The 16,897-nt window shown below is 44.2% G+C and overlaps 1 protein-coding gene across 1 annotated transcript; it reads right to left on the bottom strand.

Moving 5' to 3' along the window:
• Nucleotides 1-2,895: 2,895 nt before the first annotated feature.
• On the bottom strand, nt 2,896-7,418 carry LOC101335518 (HLA class II histocompatibility antigen, DM alpha chain). Its single transcript, XM_019931419.3, has 5 exons — nt 7,068-7,418; nt 5,583-5,867; nt 3,872-4,150; nt 3,518-3,646; nt 2,896-3,174 (listed from the first exon to the last, which is right to left on the bottom strand). The coding sequence occupies exons 1-5, from the start codon at nt 7,153-7,155 to the stop codon at nt 3,170-3,172; spliced, it is 786 nt and encodes a 261-aa protein (XP_019786978.1). The 5' UTR covers nt 7,156-7,418; the 3' UTR covers nt 2,896-3,169.
• Between the last annotated feature and the right edge of the window lie 9,479 nt (nt 7,419-16,897).

Below are 16,897 nucleotides of genomic sequence, written 5' to 3'. Positions count from 1 at the left end.
CTGGGATGAAGTGAGAGAGTGGCATGGATTTATATATGCTACCAAATGTAAAATAGATAGCTAGTGGGAAGCAGCCGCATAGCACAGGGAGATCAGCTCCGTGCTTTGTGACCACCTAGAGGGGTGGGATAAGGAGGGTGGGAGGGAGACACAAGAGGGAGGAGATATGGGGATATATGTATATGTATAGCTGATTCACTTTGTTATAAAGCAGAAACTAACACACCATTGTAAAGCAATTATACTCCAATAAAGATGTTAAAAAATAAAAATTTGGGGGCTTCCCTGGTGGCGCAGTGGCTGGGAATCTGCCTGCCGATGCAGGGGACACGGATTCGAGCCCTGGTCTGGGAAGATCCCACGTGCCGCGGAGCAACTGGGCCTGTGAGCCACAGCTACTGAGCCTGAGCGTCTGGAGCCTGTGCTTGCAACGAGAGAGGCCACGATAGCAAGAGGCCCGCGCACCGCGATGAAGAGTGGCCCCCACTTGCCGCAACTGGAGAAAGCCCTCACACAGAAACGAAGACCCAACACAGCCAAAAATAAATAATTTTAAATTAATATCTGCTTAAAAAAATAAAATATTAAAATTTAAATTTTTTTTTAAATTAAAGAAAACACAACAACTTGAGACAACTTGACACCCACTGTATCGCCAACATTTGAAAGTCAAATAATTTCAAGTGTTAGTGACAATAAAGGAAAGTGAGAACTACCTTGCTCTGTTGGTGGGAGTGTAAACTGTTTATGATCCCTGAATCATTGAAATTACAAAATAGTTATATAAAAAAATAACTAACACATAAACCAAGTCAGCATAGCGCTGAGAGCAAGGTCTGGGTTGAGTGTGCCAAGTCTTGGAATTTCGAGTTCAGTCAAGGTCAGTCAGGGCTGGAGTATTAGGAACAGATTCATGGAAGAGGAGGCACTATTTTTTTTTTTTTTATTAAAGCGGGGACACCAGACGAGAGAGGGTCTGGAAGGCTTGTTGAGTATTATAAGTGACAGTATTATAGAATGCTTGATAGAGAGCATCTAACCTAAGCCCATCATTTTACAGATGAGGAGTTTGAGGCCCAGAGAGGGGGTGTGACTTGTCTAAGGTCACACAGCATAATAAAAGCAGTTTTGAGACTTCCCTGGTGGTCCAGTGGTTAGGACTCCACGCTTTCACTGCTGAATGCCTGGGTTTAATCCCTTGTTGGGGAAATAAGATCCCACAAGCTGTGCAGGGCAACGAATAAATAAATAAAAGCAGTTTTAAGGCTTGACTGGCAGGAAGTTTCTGGATAAGTTGGAAAATGGAGAGAGAGAAATCAGGAAGAACTAGAAAGCAATGGGGCAGATGTAGAATGGTAAAGTGAAAAGAAAAGAAAAACATCTCAAAGGGAGAACATACAATACTTGAAGGTAGATTCAAAGTAGTTTCCAGAAAAGAAGTTAATGATGCTGCTAAATTCCCCAGTGAAAATCCTTGCTAAGTTATGAGCACCTTTTCTACATGCCAAACGCTGTTCTAAGCATTCTACAAGATGTCAATTTATTTAAGCCTCACAATAACCTTATTAAGGTGGGCACCATTGTTATCATCATCCTTTTATAGAAAATGGTACCAAGACACAGAAAGGTTAAGTAACTCGCCCAAGGGCACACAGCTAAAATTTGACAGTCACGATTGAATTCCCAGCGGTTTGGTTCTGGACTCCGCACTCTTTTTCTCTATAAATTTATTTATTTTATTTATTTATTTTTGGCTGCATTGGGTCTTCGTTGCAGTGAGTGGGCTTCTCATTGTTGTGGCTTCTCTTGTTGCAGAGCACGGGCTCTAGGCATGTGGGCTTCAGTAGTTGTGTCATGTGGGCTCAGTAGTTGTGGCTCACTGGGTCTAGAGCACAGGCTCAGTAATTGTGGCGCATGGGCTTAGTTGCTCCGCAGCATGTGGGATCTTCCCGGACCAGGGATTGAACCTGTGTCCCCTGCATTGGCAGGCAGATTCTCAACCACTGCGCCACCAGGGAAGCCCTGGACTCTGCACTCTTAGCCAGTACATATGCTGCTCTTAGAAATGAGATGGTTCAGAGGAGATGCCAATTCCTGGGAAGAAATGGATATTTTCCCTTAGATTAGATTCTGATATGATGCAAAGAACAGAGACTCTTGCACCAATACCAAAATAATTTCACTCTTCACCTTAATGCCACCCCCTCCTCCAAAGCAACCCAAACACCAAGAAAAGCAAGAAACAAAGCACATGCAAAGGAGATTACCACTAGTAGACATGTGCCCCCTGCCCCCACCATCCACCCAAGACAGCATCATCACAGTTCTCCTTGGATGGTCCACTCAGGCCAACGAACAGATCGTCTGAAAGGACACATGAATTCTGGGCCCTTCCAGGCTGTTCATGCTTCATTTCAAGAACTTTGGATTTTACTCTTTTCACAAAACCGGAATGACTGAGTTAGAATAGCATCTGAAGTCTTATTTTTCCATTATGAGCTCTTGTTTTCTCAGCTATCATGTAGGTTGAAGGCAGTTATATATTCCTCAAGGCAGCCTATACTAGGCATAAACATTTCCACAAACAGTAAATTGCAAAAAAGATCCAAAAAAACCTGCAAGCAGCTTCCTCCACCATTCTTTGAGCAGATTACCAGAAAGTGGCTCTGCCTTCATTGCTCACATATTTTGCACAAACTGATAGGAGTAAAAGCCATCGTGCTGTACTGAGACCAGGGAATGGGAATCAGCTGAGGAATTAGGGGTTTTCCCATTTCTCTCCCTAAGGAGGGCAGACGTGTCAGGTTAAGGCTTGTTGAATTTGACATGACAACTTACTCAAGTTAAAATATCCAGAAATAAATATCATGAGTGAAAAAAGAAGCCATGCTGATATTAAGAAATGAGATTTATTGCTTTGACATGGTAGTGATGTGGTCATGATAGGAAAGTCACTCTGGGTTCCCCTGGATGCAAAAGCCCAGGGACAGCAGAGCTCCCAGCTGAGAAACCTGTACACACACACACACACACACACACACACACACACACACACCGGCCCAGGGCCTCCTGCTCTGAGAAGGAGAGATCCTGGGTAGGATGTGAGAAACTTGAACACCTCTTGCTTGGATGGCTGCAGCTGTTGGCCTCAGACTCTGGTCAAGAAGAGTCAGTCTGAGGAGAGAGAAGGATGGAGGAAAGCCATCAGGGGGATCCTCATCGTCCCCAAAGGCCCTTTCCGGCCTGCAACACACCCTATAGAAGTTGATCTCTCCTTCTCTCCAAATCATCTCCAAGCACCCTTCCTCCAGCCCCCCACATCACTCCTCTCCCACGCAAAGCCATTCTCATGACCTAGAACTGGGTGTGTGTATTTGGGACCTCAACCAGGAGGATGTCCCACGGTGCCCAACACAGGCCTCCCCACCAAGGGCCTGAGGACCACTGTACGCGCTCCCCAGGCCACAGGTCGGTCCCGGCACACCCACACATGCCCTCTCCAGATGCCCTGACATACCACCCGAGCAAGGTTTTCGGAAGTAGATGATGAGGACTGAGCCAACAGTGATGCCCAGCACACCCAGGCCAAAGGCTACACCGCACAGCACGTTCTCCAGAAGATCCGAGGGCAGCACATTCTGGGGCACTAGAGCAAAAGGGGAGCCGGTCAGCCCAGAGACCTAGTTGGGGAGCCCCAGGGGAATGACACGGGTGTCTGGGATGACAAGGGAGAAACTGAGGCATGGAAGATTGAGGTCAGCTCAGAGTGAGAACAGACTAAACAAGGGCCCAGTGGAGAAAGAAGTCCTCCTGTGGGTCTACCCCCTTCTGCCCCCCAGAGGAACTAGGCTTCCATGGAGAAGTGTCTCACCCCAAAAGGCGATTGCTGTGTAGCTGTCAATCTCATGAGTCACGATGCAGGTGAAAAGATCAGAGGGTGCTGGTGTGAAGTTTAAGTAAGAAAAGGCCTGGAAGGTGAGTCCATCGACGGCTGAGACAAAAGTGGGCCTTGCTCCTTCCACAGGGGCCGAATCATGCTGCCATTTCACAGTCAGTGTGGGTGGGAAGAGGTTATTGACGAAACAGACCAGTGTGTTGGGCTTGCCGAACTCCAGGGGCTTCAGAGTGAACACCTCAGCGATGGGGAGGCCTGTGGGGGTACTGAGGTGAGGGAAAGAAGCGACTAACTTAGATGGGACCCCTGTGTGTGGAGGGGATGTGGCATACGGAGAGGACACGAGATAGGGGGAGCTAGGGCTCTGAGGGAGGTCTTCGTCTAGGCAAGAACCAGACCTGGACCAGAGCCAGGCCACTCTGGACCCTCCACCCTGACTTCCTGCAGCACTTCCTGTCTGGACCTCACATCAGCAACTGATCACACTCTGTCTTCTCATTAAAATGCAGGCACATTTTAATTAGGACTTTGGGATGAATAGATACACACTACTATATATAAGATCGATAATCAACAGGGACCTACTGTATAGCACAAGGAAATCTACTTGATACTCTGTAATAACCTATATGGGAGAAGAATCTCAGAAAGAATGGACATATGTATATGTATAACTGAATCACTTCGTTGTGCCCCTGAAACTAACACAACATTGTAAATCAACTATATTCTAATATAAAATAAAAATTAAATTTAAGAAAATAAAGATAACCACCACCACCAAAAAAAAAGAAAGAACCAATCAGTAAAAAAAATTGAAAATACTAATTTTAAGGGTAGTTTCAAGGAACTATATGTTTGGATATATTTGAAAGACATCCTGATCACATCCATACTTTTTTTTAAATTTACCTCATCATCCAATTAATGTTAACTCAGTTTTGATATGGTATTGTAGTTTAAATCTTGGCAAATGTACATTAAAAACACATTATGATTGCAAACTATTACGTTTAGAATGGATGGACAATAAGGTCCTGCTGTGTGGCACGGGGAACTATACCCAATTTCCTGGGATAAAGGAATGTATGTATGTGTATGGCTGGGTCACTTTGCTGTGCTGCAGAGACTGGCACAGCATGGTGTATCAACTATACTTCAATAAAAAAACACATTATGATGCTCAAACAAATATGGTAGAATAATAAAATAAATAATCATTAACAGAGCTTGATTAACCTATGTAGTTAAGCCTAGTTTACCAAGGCAGTTAGTACCATTTCACTACCTCAGCTGGGGCTTTCATCTACTACGATCCATCAGCATTTCCTAACAAACTCAAATTTTTTGGAAAAAAAAATAATAAAATAAAATGTAGGCACATCATCAGATGCTTCTATTCTCCCCTCCATCTTGCTGAGCATCGTAACACAAGCCCTAATACTCAGTAGGCGTCTGTTGGTCTCTGTTGAATTCATTAAGTTCCGTAGTTTTGAATGCCTACTACATCCCAGGGACTTTTCTTCTGCCCCAAAACAAAAACAGAGTACAGATCATGAGTGGTAGAAAAATCAATATCCAAGGAGAGAACCAGAAAGCAGGAGAGATGGGGAGCTGGTGAGAAGGGGAGTAATTCAGTGTATCATGAGGTTAAGAGGGCAGCCCACCCCCCAAAAAATCCCCTGACCTCTAGACACTGGGATTTGCCCTTCAAGCTCTGGGCCAATTTCCTCGACAATCGCCCGGCAGAATGCTTTGTCAAAGAAAATGTTGGAAGTATCTCGAGACTTGTGAGCCCAGTCAGCAAATTCAGGCAGGCGAGGCACTCGGATATTCTGGGAAAAGTCGAAGGAGAAAAGCTGGTCCTCGTTGAAGGATTCGGAGAGCCCCACGTTGGGATTCCCCATCTGGCAGTACATTGTGTGCAGGAACGTGTGGTTTTTCAGCTCATCCCTCCACCCTGGAGTAAGAGCTGCAAAAGAGACAGAGTGGTGTCCAAGGAGGTGGCAGCCACCTCCTCTTTAGCTTAGAAAACAGCAAGGCCTGCCTCAGGTAGAGGGGGGAGAGGTGGGTTGCCTCCCAGTGGGAGCAGAAAAGAAATTACGGGATCTCACCAAACTTACCCAGCCCATAAAAAGGCCAACTGTTTAAAGTTGTAACAAGTAATTCAGAATCACAATGTTGGTTGTATCTTTGTGCCTAAAGGCACCCAGCCAAAGAGGTAAGTGGCGGCTAAAATCAAACCTGCATTCTGCTCACCAAACCATGCAACCTGGCATAGGGTTATGTCCTCCCAAAGGTCTCCACCTTTGCCTGATCCCTGGGAGGCCATCCTATTGACTTGTGAAGGGCCTGGATGAGTTCCCAGTCTTCACGTGGGTATGTGAAGGAATGGCGGTGGCCTCCCTAAGCCATAGATGGCACTGCCCCATCCCATCCCATCCCATCCCCAGACACACATGGCAGACTGAAAAACCACTCTCCAGGCTTCTTTTCAGCCGCTTCGTTGGCACCAGGCCTCTCTGAAAATAACTTCCCCTCCCTCAACCCTGCAGACCTTGCAAAGACAGGACTGGGGGAATGGCACCATAGCTGCAGGAAATAATCTCTAATTCTTTGAAGCTCCTGGCAGGAATCTCCCCAGCCAGGAGGAAATCTTCTACTCAAAACCCAATACCCAGAATGATAGAGTAAGAGGGGTCTTCCAGATTCTTCTTCCATTCTGCCCCATTCTTTTCAAAGAAGGAACTAAGGACCAATAAAGTTAAGAGACTTTTCAAGAATCATAAGGTGAATTGATGACAGAGTGCAGAGTAGACTCCCAAGTAGGAACAGTGGAAATAACACTTGTTTTGCTCAAATCCCTGCTCTACCACTTTCCAACGGGGTGAACTTCCACAAGTTACTTAAACTCTGAGTCTCATTTCCTTCATCTGGAAAGTGGAGATAATAATCTCTGCTTCAAGAGATTGTCTTCGATGAAACCTACAAAGCACCTCTGGCATTGTTTGCCATCCATCCATAGTATAGCTCTCTTTCCCAATACTGCTATCGTTTCCACTCTCTCATAATACTTTCACCACTTACAAAGCACTTTCACCGCTTTCAAATGCCCCGGCTCCCTAGGTTCTACCCCAGTCAGGATGGAAGTAAAGGGGAGGTACTGCCATACCTTCATGGGCAGTCCAGGACTGGGGCAGCAGCCACAGAAGGGGTAGCAGCCGTAGCAGCGCAGCTCCCTGGCTCAGCTCATGATCCATATCTTCACAGCTCCCAGTGGGCTTGGAGCTACCAGACGGCTGACCCAGGTCCCCAGATTCCTTCCCAGATCATGTTTCTCCAGCTCACTTCCCTAACTTCTCTTGTCTTTCCGGCTAAGCCAATCACAGAAAGTGTAGGGTTTGACGTCATCGGTCGCTGGGGAGAGACCAGGAGCGAGCACCCTTCTTAGGACTAGGCTCTTTTACCAGGCCAGCCTAGGGGCTGTAGATGGGTTGGGGAGGCAGTGGAGGAATGTCTGCCTCCTGGTGAGGATCCCTCTTTAGCATCTGGCAGTCAGCCTCAGCCTGTAACCCCACCAAGGGACTCTTCTGAGCAGCACTGCCATGTGGCCGAATAATAAACTGGGAAAGTTCATCTTCCCATGGTAACCCCCCAGGGCTCTTCAGACCCTGTCTTCTACCTCCCAAGCCCCCTCCTCTTTCTCACAAAATTTATTCTCCTTCAGGCTTTAGCTCTCTTCCTTCTGCAGAAATAGACTGAAAATGTAACAAGCGTTAGGTCCAGGGCTAGAAATACCAAGATGAATAAGGCATATTCCTGCTTTCAAAGAGTTTCGAGTCTAACTTGGAGGGAGTGGGGGTGGTCACTGAATAAATAATTACATACAATGTAACATATTCAAATAAGACCAAGCCAAGTGTGTTTTGGAAGTATTTATTTCATGAGGATGGAGAAATAGGTGGGATGTAATTAGGAAGGCTACTAAGAGTCTTGAAGAAAAAACAGTTAGACCAGCAGAATGGGAGAGAAGAGAAAAGCCTTCCAGGGCAAGGGGTAGGCAAATGGGTGACGGTTAAAGGCCTTCACAGCTCCTTTCTTTGGAGACCTCTGTATAGTTGGGCATGAATGTTTGGAGGCTGCTCATGTTTCCCTGTTTGGTAACGGGCAGGGAGTGGGGGTGGGGTGTCAAGATGAGCTAGAAAAAAAATTTTTTTTCAGGAATTACTCACTTTTTATTTATTTTTTCAATTTTGATTGGGGTATAGCTGATTTAAGATGAGCTAGAAATTTAGGCAAGAGCCAGATCACATAGGCTCTGTTATGCCACATGGAGGGTGTTTTTGTTTTTTGTTTTTGGGGGGTTTTTTGCCAAGCCGGGTGGCATGCGAGATCTTAGTTTCCTGACCAGGGATGGAACCCGTGCCCCCTGCAGTGAAAGTGCAGAGTCTTAACCACTGGACCGCCAAGGAAGTCCCAAGGAGGGTGTTTTTTATTTTACAGATGATAGAGACTTTAAACCGAAGGGTGACATAATCATTTTTAACATTTTAGAAAAATCGTTCTGATGCTTCCAATAATGGTCTGGAGCTTGAAAAGAACTGAGGCCAAACTTCTGGTCAAGAGTCCACACATAGACTTTGTGATGTATATGACAACAAAATTAAAAGTTGCACACACATACACACACACTGCCCTCTGGTAGCAGCATAGCAATACTTTAGGCGAGACATGGTAAGAGCCTGAATTAAGTCTTGTACAGAGGAGATGGAGGGAATCAAATATTGATGTAATTAGGAAGTCGAATCTAAAGCACTGGCTGAGAATTAGATGTGGAGGGGTCAAGGAGAGGTAACACCAAGGTCTCCAGCCTAGGTGGCTGATCAATGATGGACTGAGTTGAAATAGAAAAGAAAGGCATAGAAGCAGAGAATTAAGTTCAGTTTTGTGTTGAATTTGAGGTGCCAGGGTAACTAGGAGGCATGAAGTAGATGGGTATGGATCTCAGGTGTGGGCTGAAGAACCCTAATTTGGGAGTCATCTGCACAAATGCTGAAGCAGAGGCAGTGGACAAGATCACCCACGTAGACCGTGCAGAGGGAGGGCACAAGGACACAGGTCAGATTGGGTTCAAACCCCAAACTCATACCAGTTATTCAGTATCATCCAGGATCCAGTCAGGAAGGTATGATCATTCTAGGTATTTCAGACTGAGGGGATTTAATATAGAGATTGGTTACAAAGGTATTTTTAAAAAGGCAAGACATGCAAGAGGGAAAAAGAGAGAGGCTGGAGGTGCAAATAGGACAGAGGAAAACCTGGAAATCAGAAGCAGCTCTCGCCCCTGAGCTGGAATTCATGTCTACACCTGCTGTTGTCCTGGAGGAGACACCATCACAGTCACTTCCGGATCTACCAAAAAGGCGCCATCTCCATCAAAGCTGGATCACTGAGAAGGTATTTCCTCTGCCCAGGAAGCTGGAGTCCAGAATCACCCATTCTTGCTGCTGGTACCAGGAGCTGCCACTCTCTTAGAAACTAAAGCAGGAAGCTTCTTGGTTTCTCCTGCCATCTGATCTCCCACCCATACCTCCTACTGAGAGAATCTAACAGGAAGCCAACCGTCCAGGAAGGCTGGAAAATACACGGCCAAGCAGTCCATAACACAGTATAGGAGGCTGGGCTTGGCACTGATGCTAGATAATAAGCAGGTCACTGAAATACACTAATTTGTAAGAATCTGGTGGCACTAGGAGCACCCAGAGAGCTAAGAGAAGAATAAAGAAGAAGCAGATGCAGAGAAATAGAAGTGTTCCATGAAGAAGGGCAAGGTCAGCATTATCAAATGCTACTCAGAAGTCAAGGGAGGACGGGAAAGTGTCCTTAGATTTGGTAATTATGAGATGGGTGACAAATGTGTTGAGAGCAGTTTCAGCGTTGGAGTGGGAGTGGACTCCAGATTGTGGTGGGCTGAGAAGTAAGTGGGAGGTGAGGAAGAAACTGTCAGTGTATATGCTGCAAGTTTGATAGAGAAGAAAAAGAAAGACAGAAGGGGTGGGGGAAGAGGCAGTGAGAAAGATCTAATGTGGCAATTAAGTAATCTTAGAAATCAATCTATGTGAATATGGTCCTTTCAAAATCCATACTCCCTTTTGAGAAACAAATAACAGCAGCCATAACAGCCCCAAACAAAAACACCCCCATGACCTCCTGCATATTCTGAAAAGGGTACATATGTGTGTGTGGGTGTGTGTATGTGTGGTGGGGGTGGGCAGGGTGCCAGGGTTAGGCTGGGCTTGGAAATCATTGTGTTACACTCCAAGAAAAAAAAAGTAGAACATTTTCCTAATGTCTCATCCTTTGTGGATTAATCCGTCAGTAGCTCCTGCGGTGGGGAAGATTCAGCCCTTAGGAAAGTATTGATAGAAAGGAGGTCTATTGACATCACCAGAACTGCTGGTGGAGATAGATGACACACAGCCACCTGGAGTTCTAAACCAGTGGTGAGCAAATATTTTCTGTAAAAGACCCGATAGCAAATCTTTGTTCCTCGGAGTTTTGTTCTTAACCTTTTTACTAAGGAACACTGAAACTTAAATATTTCATATAATTTTCATGAGTCACAAAATAGAATTCTTTTGCTTTTTTTTTTTTCAACCATTTACAAATGTAAAAACCGTTCTGAGTTCTTGGGCCATATAAAAATATATGGGCTGACTCTTGCTCAGAAACCACTGTTTGCTGAACATTGTTCCATGTGTGGTCAGAAATGGGATGGGGGACCCAAAATAAACGCACCCTCCAAAGAGCCCCATTCCTTTTTGGGGGTGGCAATTGGTTAATTAATGTATCATGTCCCAGATACAACACTGTTTGGAAGGATGTCTGCAGGAGGAGTGGGCACAGGAGGAAGAGGACTGGTGGGAGGGCTAGGAACAGTTAGAGCAGACCCTGCAACCACTCTGGGTGGAAGGAATGAGGCAAAGGGGGTCCAAGTTCTCCACCGAGAGTACAGTGTAGACAAGTCCAGCATGAGGAGAAATATAACTACCCATCATCAAGATGAAGGCAAGGTTGTGGTTAACTCCTTTCTCTCCCAGAACAAATGGGAACCAGTTCAAACATTTATAACTACCCTTCCCTCTATGTAATCCTCTTCCTGTCAGGACCCTGCAACAACCTCCATTAATACATATCTCAAAAACAGTCTCTCATCAGTTTGGGAAAGTGGGAATTGTGGTCAAGAGAAGGGCAAAGCACCAGTTCTGCATGCCAGTAACTCAGTGTCTTTGGTCATGAGACATGAATGCCTCTGAAAATAAAGGCATCACACCTGTAAACCCAGTAGGTCACAGCTTTCTAACACTCATCTCTCCATCCCTTCCTAGTCCTGCCCCATCTTCTTTCTATTGACAGAGCCAAGTTTCCTGAAAAAGCCATGGGCAACCATCTCTCTACTTTCATACTTTCCATTTAATCCTTAACACTCAACAATGAAGTGATTCAACATCTTTGTGTTGCTAAATCAAATGGACTCTTTGCAGTCTTGGCAACATTTGACACTGTTGGCCATGCCCTCCTTCCTAAAACGGTCTATTTTTTTTGGCATCCCTGACCGCACTCTCTCCTAGTTTTTCCTCCCACTTCTCTGGCGTCTTGTCACCTTCATGGACTCCTTTTTTCCAGCTACCCCTTACGTGTTGGTATCCCTGGAGTTTTGTCCTCATCCTTTTTTCTTCTTATACTATACCCCTGCTCTCAATGGCATCTACTCCCACTTGTCTTCCGTTACCATCTATTTGCCGACGTTTTCCAAATTTCCCCCTTCAGCTCAGATCTGGCTCTGATTCCACACCATCCATACACCCAACTGCCTTTAGGTATCTCCACTTGGATGCTGTACAGCAGTTCTAAAACTGTACTCTCCACAAAATAGGGTCCCTCAAGAAATTGTTTAAAATGTAAATTCGATAGTAGCAATTTTTCATTTTTAAATTTATTTCAACACAGATGTAATAAAACACCAAACATGTTTACACAGTAATTTTTATGTAATAATTTATTATATTTAATAAGGTCATTTTTGGTTGTAAGCAACAGAAACCAACTCTAGCTAACTTAACTTTTAAAGGGACGATTTATTGGACGGACAGAGCTAGCTCAGAAAATCAAAAGATGGGTGGAATCAGCTAGGCTCAGGAAGAGGAGCCACAGGGTCCTTAGCAGCAAGGGTTGAGTTGCCATTAATATGCCGCACCTTCAAAGTCCTCTAGCCTCTATCTTTCAAATTTCACGTTGCTGAGAGGGACAATCAGACGGGCTCAGCTTATATCAGGTGTGGACCTCGGGATCAATTAGTGATGGCCAGGTACAATATCACCTCTGTGTCTTAGAGCTATTCCCAGAGAAGCGAGAATTACCAAGAACCAACCACCTCAGTATAATTATCTTAAACATACGGCATCCCACACAACTGTATTAGATCATCTGAGGCATAAACGTGAGGTTAAGTCTGTGCATTAACACTCAGAAAGCATCTCCCAATTAACTGCCCAAGTGATATATGTCATCTACTTGACCTCTGGTCTGTCACAAGTCTTGCCACAAATTCAAAATATACTTATGACCTCAGTGTTGATTAATTATATAATTATAATATTTGTATTCCACTAACTGATTTCCTTTGGATCTATGACTAAGTTTAATTTTTTTTTTTTTTACTATGGAAAATTTCAAACATACACAAAAGAATCTATTAAGCCTCCACGTACTCTTGTTTAAGTTTCAACAATTTTCAACATTCTAAAAGTCTTCCATTTTTGTTTCATCTATTCTCCTGTTCCACACACTTTTTTTTTTTTCTGGAGTATTTAAACAAATTCTATCACTATATTTCACCAGGAAACATTTCTACGGGTATCTATAATGACTTTTTCCTTAATGTAACTACCATCCTATCACCACAAGCATCAAAATTAAAAATGATTGCTTAACTTCCTTTAACCCAATCTGTGTTCATTTTTCCCCCACTATCTCAAAAATGTCTAAGGGTAAGTTTTAAATGAAAAGCAGTCTTGTGGTTTTCAAACTTTGCCTTCATATTTTAAAATTTAGTGAGTTTTCTATTTTACATGATGTCTCATAAACCTCTGTTGAATGTTCAATAATGAATTTTTAGGCAAATTAAGTTCAGGAATTACTACACTGAATGTAGCTCTATCTCAAAATTTACAAAACTAAACTCACCACCTTCCCTTCCCAGCATGTTTAAGCTCCCGTATTCAAGACCTCAGTGTATAAGTTGACCGTCCACCCAATCAGATGAGTCACAAATACGGCAGTCAACCTTGACAACTTCATCTTCCTCAAACGTTCTCAACCAACTGTTCACCAAGTCCTATCAATTCTACCTCTTCCATATCTCTTTAGTCTGTCCTCCATTCCCACTAGTTCAGGCCCTCATTGGTTTGCTTGTCTTTTTCCTGGATCACTGCAATTTTCTTAGAACTGCTCTTTCTCCAATCTTATTCTTATTTTCCAGTGCTGCCACAAGGATCTTTTTATTAGGCACATTTGATCACATCATACTTTTGCAAGAAAGCCTTCAATGGCTCTCTACAATCTGCTTTCCTTGGCATGATCCTTAATGATCTGGATCCACTTAACCTATCTCTATACATCATTTGAGATGAAATCTCACCTCCCTCAGGGAGCCTTGGAACCCAGAGTGGAGATGAGTGACTTCTTCAGTATGCTTCCACAGCACTGGCCCGTCCTTACCATCATTTGTATTGTATTATGCTCTTCTGTTTATGTCTGCTTCGGTCACCTCACTTCCACTGCAAGGTCTCAAGGATCTCTTCCTGGTATTTTTCCATTTTCAGCATCTACCAAGAAGGCCCACCAGCAAGTGACTACTCATTGGATGAATAAATGGGCTGTTGGTTACTGAAGGTGTTGAAGCTGGGCCTAGAAGAGCCTTCAAGCATTAGATGAATGATAGGTCATTCCTTCTAACATGGATATTTCAACAGTAAATCTGGGGTTCCCTGGTGGTACAGTGGTTAGGAATTCACCTGCCAAAGCAGGGGACACGGGTTTGGGCCCCGGTCCAAGAAGATCCCACATGCCTGCCACAGAACAACTAAGCCCATGTGCCACAACTACTGAGCCTGTGCTCTAGAGCCCACAAGCCACAACTACTGAACCCTCGTGCCACAAATACTGAAGCCCGTGGGCCTAGAGCCCGTGCTCTGCAATAAGAGAAACCAACGCAATGAGAAGCCCGCGCACCGCAACAAAGAGTAGCCCCCGCTCACCACAACTAGAGAAAGCCCGCGCGCAGCAACAAAGACCCAACACAGCCAAAAAAAAAAACAACAACAGTAAATCCTACCAGGCATGTCTGTGGGCCACTCTACAGACATCTTCACTCCCACTGCCTTCCCTGTGCACCCCACTCATCTTCCCATTTTCTTCCTCCTCCCTGCCACAGCCTAATTCAGAGAGTAAGACTGCCCATCCAGCTCCCACCTTTACCCTCATTCCCAGCTCAGTGATCTCTTCACATCCATATTCATTGTTCCCTTTTAGCTGTATTATTTGAATACAGCAATCCTGTCAACTACACTACAAGGTTGGAATTTATTACTGCCATTATATAAACAAGAAATCTGTGGCTCAACGAGGTTCATTCATTTATTTATTTAGCAAATATTTACTGATTACCCTCTATGTACCTCGTAGTATGCTGGGCACCAGACACCTACATGACCAAACCTATAATCTAATGAAAACAGAGGCATTAAACAAGTAATCATACGAACCTACAAAACCAAATTGTAAAAGGTACTGTGAAGGAAAAGAACGGAGATCCATAAGAGACACTAAGTGAAACGGGGAACCTAGTGATATTGAGATGGGATCTGAAGGGTGAGTAGGAGTTAGCCAGGCAGAGGGGGAAGAAGAGGAAGGCCCTGAGGCAGGCAAGGAGCTGGCTCCTTCAGGGAGGTGAAGACCTGTGTGGCTGGCATATTATTAGTGAATAAGAGAGCACAGACAGCAGATGAGGCCACAGGCAGGAAGAAGCAAGACCACGTGGGACCTCGTGGTCCACAGCGAGGTTTGCATTCTCCTCTAAGTGTGATTAATTCTAATGCTATGACTTTATTCCTTTTCATTCCATGGGTGAATGTGTGCCGTGATTCCTACCTGACCTACCTCCAGTCTCTCCAAAGCCAATCCATGGTGCACACTGATGCCAAGTAACTTCCTATAAAGGTAGCTCTTCCTTCCCCTCTCAAAACTTAAACAGCTCCCCCCTTTCTATGAGATTCAATCTGAATTACTTGGCCTGGGTTTTTCAGGTTCCCCATACTCTGAATTCTATCCCCAGACTACAAAACTGCTCTCCAATATCAGTAATGATCACCAACAACCTAGTGAGATTTCCCCTTTCTTCATTCTCTCACACCCTCTGCAGGATCTTGTCTCTTCATTCAATCAGAACAGGGGTTTTTGGGAATTCCCTGGCAGTCCAGTGGTTAGGGCTCCGCGCGTTCACTGCCGGGACCCGGGTTCAATCCCTGGACAGGGAACTAAGATCCCGCAAACCGCATGGCGTGGCGAAAAAAAAAAGAAAAAAAAGAACAGGGTTTCTTAACCTGCAGTCCACATGCCATAAAATTCAGGGGTCCATGAACTTGGATGGAACAAAAAGAGTCACCTTTATTTTTAAGAACATCTAATTAACTGAAACTTAATTTTATGAATGTAGAAAACAAGTCTTTGTAGTACGAGCAGTACCTGTAATGTCATCAATAGAAATCACCATCAATGAATATTTTCATATCATAGCCATCTCAAAATACCTCTACAACTATGAGTTTAGACCTGCAATAAATCATTTTATTTATTGTATTAGTATTCTATTAATAAGGGAACACATTATTACTAGATCATCACACATTTCTTTTAATATTTTGATAACTGTGTATTTTACTTATGCATTTACAAATGTTATTGTCAGACAAGGTCCAAAGGCTCCACCAAACTGCCAAATAAGTGCATGGCACAAACAAGCTTAAAAACTCCTGATTAGTCATTCATTCAATAAACATGAAATCCTCACTGCAGCCCTCTCTTGTTCTGGCTTCCTCATATTATGTTGTTCTGCTTTTCCTTGTTTGATGCTCTTACACTGGTTTCTCTTCCTATTCTTGCTGTGTGAGGATGCAACCCAGAGCGTGATCTTCAACCCACAACTAAATTGTTCCATACTTCCTCACTTATAAATCTCACCTACTTACCTGCATGACTGATTCAAACTACACCTCAAAGGTGACTTCCAAATCTACCTCAACTAATCTTTTTTTTCCTCGAACTTCAATCTTTGATTTTAAAATACCTGCTGTGGGGCTTCCCTGGTGGCGCAGTGGTTGACAGTCCACCTGCCGATGCAGGGGACACGGGCTTGTGCCCCGGTCCGGGAAGATCCCACATGCCGCGGAGCGGCTAGGCCCGTGAGCCATGGCCGCTGAGCCTGCGCGTCCGGAGCCTGTCCGCAACGGGAGAGGCCACAGCAGTGAGAGGCCCGCGTACCGCAAAAACAAAAACAAAAACAAAAAACCTGCTGTGCCTAACAACCAGAATAACATACCACCCAGAGACAGACTGCCTGGGTTCAGATCCCAACTCTGTACACTTATTAAACACGTAACTGTGAGTAAATTATTTAATATCTCTTGCTTCAGTCGCTTCATTTGAAAAATGAGAGTGATAACAATAGTATCTACTTTATAGGGTTATAAACATTAGAAGAGTTCCTACATGTAAAGCATTTATAATAGGGCCTGAGACATTTCAAAAACTCAATGAATTTTAGCTATCACCAGTCTCACCTCCTTCCAACAAGTGGCATTTTTATTTGGTGTTTATTAACAGGTATAGTGATAGCCACTGGGGATATGAAGATAGGATTCCTATCTAATGACATAATTCCAA

The sequence above is a fragment of the Tursiops truncatus genome, chromosome 10 (genome assembly GCF_011762595.2).
Source record: "Tursiops truncatus isolate mTurTru1 chromosome 10, mTurTru1.mat.Y, whole genome shotgun sequence".
In the NCBI taxonomy this organism is placed as follows: Eukaryota; Metazoa; Chordata; class Mammalia; order Artiodactyla; family Delphinidae; genus Tursiops; species Tursiops truncatus.
The sequence above is the reverse complement of the archived record's forward strand: the minus strand, read 5'-3'. Positions and strand labels throughout refer to the sequence as shown.